At 51.2% G+C, this 7,500-nt stretch overlaps 1 protein-coding gene across 4 annotated transcripts in view; it reads right to left on the bottom strand.

Moving 5' to 3' along the window:
* nbeal2 (neurobeachin-like 2) overlaps positions 1–7,500 on the bottom strand; it is a 58,316-nt gene that overhangs the window by 2,198 nt on the left and 48,618 nt on the right. For all 4 annotated transcript variants that reach the window (XM_062531490.1, XM_062531491.1, XM_062531494.1 and 1 more), the window contains 14 exons: positions 7,438–7,500; positions 7,204–7,313; positions 6,971–7,088; positions 6,671–6,768; positions 5,627–5,740; positions 5,040–5,126; positions 4,764–4,873; positions 3,685–3,857; positions 3,335–3,429; positions 3,069–3,185; positions 2,617–2,778; positions 1,986–2,134; positions 1,430–1,565; positions 1–324 (listed from right to left, as the gene is read on the bottom strand). The exon at positions 1–324 is cut by the window's left edge and continues 2,198 nt beyond it; the exon at positions 7,438–7,500 is cut by the window's right edge and continues 68 nt beyond it. In XM_062531490.1, coding sequence (XP_062387474.1) covers positions 208–324; positions 1,430–1,565; positions 1,986–2,134; positions 2,617–2,778; positions 3,069–3,185; positions 3,335–3,429; positions 3,685–3,857; positions 4,764–4,873; positions 5,040–5,126; positions 5,627–5,740; positions 6,671–6,768; positions 6,971–7,088; positions 7,204–7,313; positions 7,438–7,500 — 1,649 coding nt within the window. In that variant the 3' untranslated portion in view covers positions 1–207. The remainder of the gene's footprint in view (positions 325–1,429; positions 1,566–1,985; positions 2,135–2,616; positions 2,779–3,068; positions 3,186–3,334; positions 3,430–3,684; positions 3,858–4,763; positions 4,874–5,039; positions 5,127–5,626; positions 5,741–6,670; positions 6,769–6,970; positions 7,089–7,203; positions 7,314–7,437) is intronic.

The following is a 7,500-nucleotide window of genomic DNA, read 5'->3' as shown; positions in this document are numbered from 1 at the left end:
GGTGGTGGGAGGGGGGATTTCTCTCTCTCCCCAGCAGTGAAGTCCAGAGGTGCAGTGGTCAGGTCCTGAGACAGTCCTCTCACGGCTCTCCTGATCCCGGTCCCCCCTCACGACCTCTGGCCCTGGCCTGCAGCATCGGGGGCTGAAGGCACGTTGGTGGTGGTGGTGGTGGTCAGCGTGTCCCTGCCCTGCCCTGGCACATCTGTCTCACTTGGCTGCGGCGGCGGCGGCCTCGGTGGGGTTGTACTCAGTCTCCCCTGAGGACACCTGAGAGATGCGGCGCGTGGAGCCCCACAGACGACGGGAGAACTGCCCCGAGCGCACCTGAGGAGGCATGGAGGTGAGAGAGAGAGAGATGAGGGGAGAGAGAGAGAGATGACAAGAGATGGAGAGAGAGAGATGACAAGAGATGGAGAGTGTTATTGAGAGTTTTTAGAGCTCTGTGTTTGCTACCTTTTGTACGCTGTAATCATGGCCAGCATGCAAAAACTCCTATTGTTGAGCATCTCTGTTGGAATACGCCACTTAAATACATGTTGAACTGAGAGCAAGCTTTAAAAGATAACCCAAGGTAAAAGCTGGTTTTGACACGGTTCAATGAAGCAAAATTGGAGTGCGGAATACTGGTTCTGTTTTTCCCATTGATGCATTTGACTGCAATCCGGATTGCAACTGCTTTGGAAATGTGGAAATGTCTCACCGCAAAACACAGACGTGTGCCGGAATACCTAATCAATGGCTCTGGACACTTCTTCTCCTGTGCTCTTGCATGATACACTCACTTTTCCCTCAAACCTTCCCACAAATATGCATAAGTTAGAAATGTTCAGCTTGTATGATAGCGGTCCTGTACCCTGCAAAACGTGTTTTCACTCATTTGTGGTCTGTTTGCACATACGATGCCGTGTTTTAAGGTGCAAATAAAGCATGAAAAAGGCACTTTTCTCCTAGTACATCAGGTCCACGGTGTTTGGACATATCCTTTTTTACAAATAAGGCAAGACGCTACACATGGACTGAACGCAGCTGGCCTTGAATGGACCAATGAGCAGCCCCCCAGCACGTCTGCCCCTGTGCCCCTGTTTATCAACATGCTCATTATGATGTGTGTTGTGTTTACACCACTGCGTCTGGGGAGGGAGAATGGTATGGAGTGGGATAGAGAGGGTGGAAGAGAGGAGATAGAGAGAGGGGAACTGGGAGGGAGAGAGAGAGGGAGAAGGGAAAAGGGAAAAGGAGGGAGAGGGAGAGAAATGGAAGTAGAAGAAGAGGGAGAGAGAGGGAGAAAGAGAGAGAGGTAGGGACAGAGGGAGAGAGAAAAGAGATAGAGAGGGAGCAGGAAAAGGAGGGAGAGGGAGATAGAGAGAAGGAGGTGGAGGGAGAGGGAGAGAGAGAGGGATATGGAGGGAGAGGGAGAGAGTGCGCTCACCTCCTCTGGTTTGCCTGCTCCCACTACGATGAGCTTGCCGTCCTCCAGCCCCACCAGCACGTGGCTGTTCTCCTTAGTCACCGACACACTGCGGATCGGCACCTTCAACGGCAGCGGCGACACCGACAGCTTCAGGCTGGACCACACACACACACACACACACACACACACACACACACACACACACACACACACACACACACACACACACACACACACACACACACACACACACACACACACACACACACACACACACACACACACACACACATTTACAGTCGTTAGGAGAACTCCTGCCATTCTAAACATAGATCTCTAGTTTCTCGAGGTCACCGAAAACCGACCAAAACTGACCAGGGCAAAACAGCATCAATCCATCAAAATGAAGTTGGAATTTGAGAAGACATGTCCTGGGACGTTAAGGATCAAGCTTACTACGAGAGGGTGAAGAACGGACACTAACGTCCAGGCTTGAGCGGTCTTGAGATAGTTGTGAATTACGCTTTGGGCTGACTTGTGTATTGACTTGTGTCTTGGCGCTAAGGTCTCGTACCTGTGGAGGTCTCGGATGTGGAGACTGCCCTGGGTGGTGCCCAGGACGACGTGGTCCACCCCCAGGTAGAGCGCCGACACCTGCTCCTCCAGAGAGACAGAAGCCAGCTGCCGCCCGTTCACAGAGTACACGTGGATGGAGGACGTCTCCTGGGGAGTCGCACAAGAACATCTCTTATCACAAAAGACCCAGTGCTCCCGAATCCATGTTTTATATCAACCCAGAGTGCGTTCAAATTCGCAAACATAGGCCAACATTTGTGTACGTTTGCAAACAGTTTTCTTGGATTTTCGGCAAACATTTGCCAACAATCGCAAACAGTCTGAGGCAACAATGCAATTACCGTAATGTAATGTCTCAAATCGTTCAAATTTAACTGCTCACCACTAACGTTCACCACTGTTTGCCAAATTTGAACGCACCTCAGGACTCAATGTTAACTTTTAAAAGTGGCTGCCAGCTTGGCCAGCTTGGCAACCAGGCATGAGGTATTCGTTGCCAAAGCCAACCAAATCAGGTTGCCGCACTCGCAACAATTTGGTAGCCAAGGGCAAACTGGGCAAGCATTAATGTCGAGCCCTTATCCATTCCTAGAGCAGAGAGGGTTGAGGCTGGCGCTGGGTTGCGGTACCTTTCCAGAGTGCCTGCCCTCCACCACAGCGTGTGCCACCAGGTGCCCCTCCATGCCCACAGCCAGCTCAGTGATGCGGGACGAGAGGCCGCCCTCGCAAACCGGGCGCAGAGAGCGCAGGAACTGGCCCCTCCGCACGCTGTGCACGATCAGAGTGCCGTCCTGCAGTGGGGCAGAGAGGAAGAGGAGGAGGAGGAGGAGGAGGAGGAGGAGGAAACACAATGTTCATTTCTATCCAAACTCTGTTACTCTGTCTATTTTTACTAGTTCTCCTCTTCAGGATATAGTGTATGCCTTTCATTTCTCCATTTTGTTTGAAAAACACAACTTGGCCTTAATTCTTCCATTGCATATTTCCTCTATGCTATCTTTAAGCAGTTCCTCTAAAGGACCTAATGCCTCAGTACCAGTCAGTGTAAGTGTTAGAGCTGCTGCTGCTGCTGCTCTCTGACCTTTGACCCTGAGATGGCCATGTCCAGCTCGGTGCTGATGGCCACGCAGGTGACCTCCTGGTCGTGTCCGGAGAGCACCTGCACAGGCTTCGGGGAGAGTCCGCTGGAGAGGCCCCCCTGCAGAGGCAAAGCAGGGAACACACGTCTCTCATCAGCCACAACACACACGAAAAGACTCAGATCTACTGGGATCTACTGAGATCTAATAGGATCTACTGGGATCTACTGTGTGGGACTCCTGTCTGATTCGGACGGCGTGCACAGACCTGCTGCTGCACCTGCCAGATGATGCAAGAGCAATCCCGGGAGCCAGAGATGAGGTAGATTCCACAGAGGTCCAAAGCCAGACATGTGACAATGTCTGTAAAACACACGTATGGACATGGACACACACACACAAACACAAGGACAAGTTTAAATCTCCTTTCTGATTTACCAGTTCATGTGCCACAAAAATAATCCTTTAAACATACATATTTGTTCAACAATGATTTGTTCACTTAATATAAAGCAAGAATTCTACATTATATAACATGATAATAATTAGTATTCATTTTCACACAGGCATCAATCACACCACTGCGCTGTGCCCACAGGCCCTGCTCTGTGCCCTCACCGATGTGCCGGCAGATCCTGCCCACCAGCTTGCCCTTGCCCAGCATGGTGACCCTCAGGCTGCAGTCCCAGTGGCCTCCGCTGAAGAGCAGGCGCCCGTCGTTGGACACCACCAGCACCTTCGGCCCGATGTCCACGCCCGGGGAGAAGGGCCCGCTCAGGAATCTCTGGGTCCTGAGAGGATGGACACACACACACGCATATGCACACACACACACACACACACACACACACAAACAGATACACACACACACAGCTTTAAACATTACAGCTTACATTACTAAACATAAACATTACTACACCAAGGCCGTGGTAGACTGGGATGGGTATGCTCAGAGACCAAGGACGAAAGAGGAGAATAGCAGCTCATTTTTTGTGTGTATGTGTGTGTGTGTGTGGGGGGGGGTGTATCTAAGAGTGTGTGCATGTGCACGTGTGTGTGTGTGGAGTGTATCTAAGAGTGTGTGCATGTGCACATGTGTGTGTGTGTGTGTGTGTGTGTGTGTGTGTGTGTGCGTGGAGAGATGGAGAGAGGTTGGTCCTTTGATTGTGCCAGCTGTCTGGACTATTGGTTTTCCTCAGCGCGGCAACTGTCCCTGCCTGCAGCTGTCCCGTCTGTGCTGATGGCGACGGCGCAGTGGACACAGCAGACCTCCACCGCTCTCAGCAGCTCACCGCCGCGCCGCTCTCCCCTCCCCGCCCTGCACTTCAAAGCACTCCTGCTCTGCCTGCTTTCTCAGGGCTCCATACGACATAATTACACATGACCCGCTCTTAAAACATACACACACACACACACACACTCTCTCTCTCACACACACACACACACACACACACTCTCTCACACACTCTCTCTCACACACACACACACACACACACACACACACACACACACACACACACACCATGCCCCTAATTAAAGGCATCTCTTCCCTGGCATGTGATGACGCAATGGACATCAAAAGTGGTGGTGATGAGTAAGGTATGACTCAAATGTGTGTGTGTGTGAAAGAATGTGTGTATATGTGTGTGTGTGTGTGTGTGTGTGTGTGTGTGTGTGTGTGTGTGTGTCACACTCACTTGGGGTTGGACACAGTGGGGTCCTTTGTGAAGGTGAAGTAGTTGGCGATGCTTTTATCGTAGGGCAGCCAGCTGTGCGTCCCAATCAGACCGTTGGCACTTACTGACACCTGCACGGGACAAGGACAAGGCCGTTACATTGTGGTGTGGGCATGACTGGTTTTAGTGTGTGTGTGTGTGTGTGTGTGTGTGTGTCTGTGTCTGTGTGTGTGTGTGTGTGTGTGTGTGTGTGTGTGTGTGTGTGTGTGTGTGTGTGTGTGTGTGTGTGTGTCTCACCAGCACATCTGATCCCTGTATAATGAAGGATCTGGTCTGATTGCGGGGCACCACAGCTTGCGCTAGAGGCAGTCCATCACTCACCACCTGTGAATGATAATGGTCTTTATGGCAACACTACACAACACCTTCTCTAGTTCACAGGGCACACACATATAGAGGGGGCACTGAGGACACCACCCGGCCGCCACACACTACACCAGGCGCAGAACTGACGAGTTCCGCTCCTGGAGCGTTAGCTGCAGCAATTAGCTCCCACTGTAATCAATGGAACTGGCTACGCCGGACGTGCTAGCGGCATGCGCATTTGAAAATAATTAAACCAGTCCTCTAAAACGATCTTTTTTTTTACGCTCCGCAAACAGAGCGCTTCAGTTGCCCACCCCGGTGCAGCCTGGCTGTCTGGACATGTACGCCACATGTACATGAACTGCTAACAAATACAGCATATAGACCATTAGCTACAATGACCAACTACTACAAATAACATAATATAGACCATTAGGATTACAATGTGTTTCTATTTCCTGGAGCACATCAGGGAGAATGAGAGGGCAAAAGGGGGGCAGTCAGATGGTCAGGCCTACCTCTACGAAAGGCCGGAGCTTGTCCAGCTGCTCGAATAGATGGGGGGGGAGAGTGTCCAGGCGGGCCAGCCGCCGAGAGGAACTCTGCGCGGACATGCGGGGAGGGTGAGGCTCCTGGGGAAACAAACGCGGTCAGATCAGACCGGCCGAGATCAGACGGAGGTCAGAGCCATGATGGACGAGGACGGACACACGGCGAGAGACCCAGGGGTCACAGGGAGATGGATGAGATGCAGACAGACAGACAGACAGACAGACAGACAGGCAGACAGACAGACAGACAGGCAGACAGACAGGCAGGCAGGCAGACAGACAGACGGACAGACAGACAGACAGACAGACAGACAGACAGGCAGACAGACAGACAGACAGGCAGACAGACAGACAGACAGGCAGACAGACAGGCAGGCAGGCAGGCAGACAGACAGACAGACAGACAGGCAGACAGACAGACAGACAGGCAGACAGACAGGCAGGCAGTCAGACAGACAGACAGAGGGGCGGCTTTCACAAAGAAGAGACACACAGTCATTAGAATGGCTGAATTCTGCTCAACAGAAAACAGGCAAAGCCACAAACCGATGGGACAAAACAAGATGCATTTTGGAGACAGACAAACAGTGAGGCGATGACAGACAAGGCAGCCTTTTGGTGTTGCGTTGCTAGGCAGCTGTTTCAGCACATTCCCATTGACCTACCAATGATTCTTCTGGAAAACTTATCATCAGTAGGCGAATGTTCTTCCAACATCCAATCAAAACCAGTTATGTGGTTGCCCAGCAACATTGCCCAAAAAGTTGGCCCAATATCATAATCACTTTAAGAGACAATCACAGAAAACTGTGAGATATTGTGCGAAGACTAAAACAAATGAAGGCACCAACAGAGGGGGCTTAGGCACCAATCAGAGTGGCTCTACTCAGATCAACAGATACAGAGGGAAGCACAGGGGACAGGCGGACATTGACCAAAGATCATAGCGCACGTTCCACTTTGATAGAGACAGACACTGGACACTGGACGGAAGGGAACATTTGAACTGACCTTGAGCAGCTGACAAGGAGTCTGACCGAAGTTACTGATGATGCCTTCTAGAGCTTTCCGCTCGGTCTCATTGGCTATAGCGTCCAAATCCACCGCCCCTGTGACATAGAAGCACAGTGGAGATGTATATAGAGCACAACATGATGCCATACTACAATGTACAGAACTACACATTCACTACCTTAAAACCACACTCTTTCTCTCGCTCTCCGTCTTTCTCTCACACTCACACACACACACACACACACACACACACACACACAAAACTCATTTCAGGTATTAAGCACCAATTCTGCACACCTTCATAAGTGCAGTAGTAGAAGACATTGAGGGCGTTGACGGCCTCCTCCCCGCGCTGCTTGCAGCCAAAGATCAGGTCAATCCACTCATGCAGGTGGGCAGACACATGCTCACTCTCCTGGGACACAGACAAACGGGTGAGTGTGGGGAGCGTGTGTGTTGTGTGTGCATATGTGTGTGTGTGTGTGTGTGTGTGTGTGAGAGAGAGAGAGAAAGAGAGAAAGAGAGCTCACCAGGGCTTGCCGGTGTTTCCTGATGAAGTCCTCCCGAGAGGAGGCCCAGAGAGGCAGCACTACATTAGCCACTGGCTCCTGAGACATCTGCAGGCAGCCCAGATCAAAGCCTGGATACACAAACACACACACACACACACACACACACACACACACAAAATAAATCAATACTATTGCCCAATTCTAGACATATTACGAGGCTGTTGAGGAGTGCATGGCGTAAGACTGCGGTACCGTTCATGTTCTCCAGGAACTCTGGGAAGTAGAAGAACTCTGGGATGAGCTCCTTCACGTCCA

The sequence above is a fragment of the Sardina pilchardus genome, chromosome 3, assembly GCF_963854185.1.
Source record: "Sardina pilchardus chromosome 3, fSarPil1.1, whole genome shotgun sequence".
NCBI lineage: Eukaryota > Metazoa > Chordata > Actinopteri > Clupeiformes > Clupeidae > Sardina > Sardina pilchardus.
Note: the sequence above shows the minus strand (reverse complement) of the source record. Positions and strands in the feature narration are given on the sequence as shown.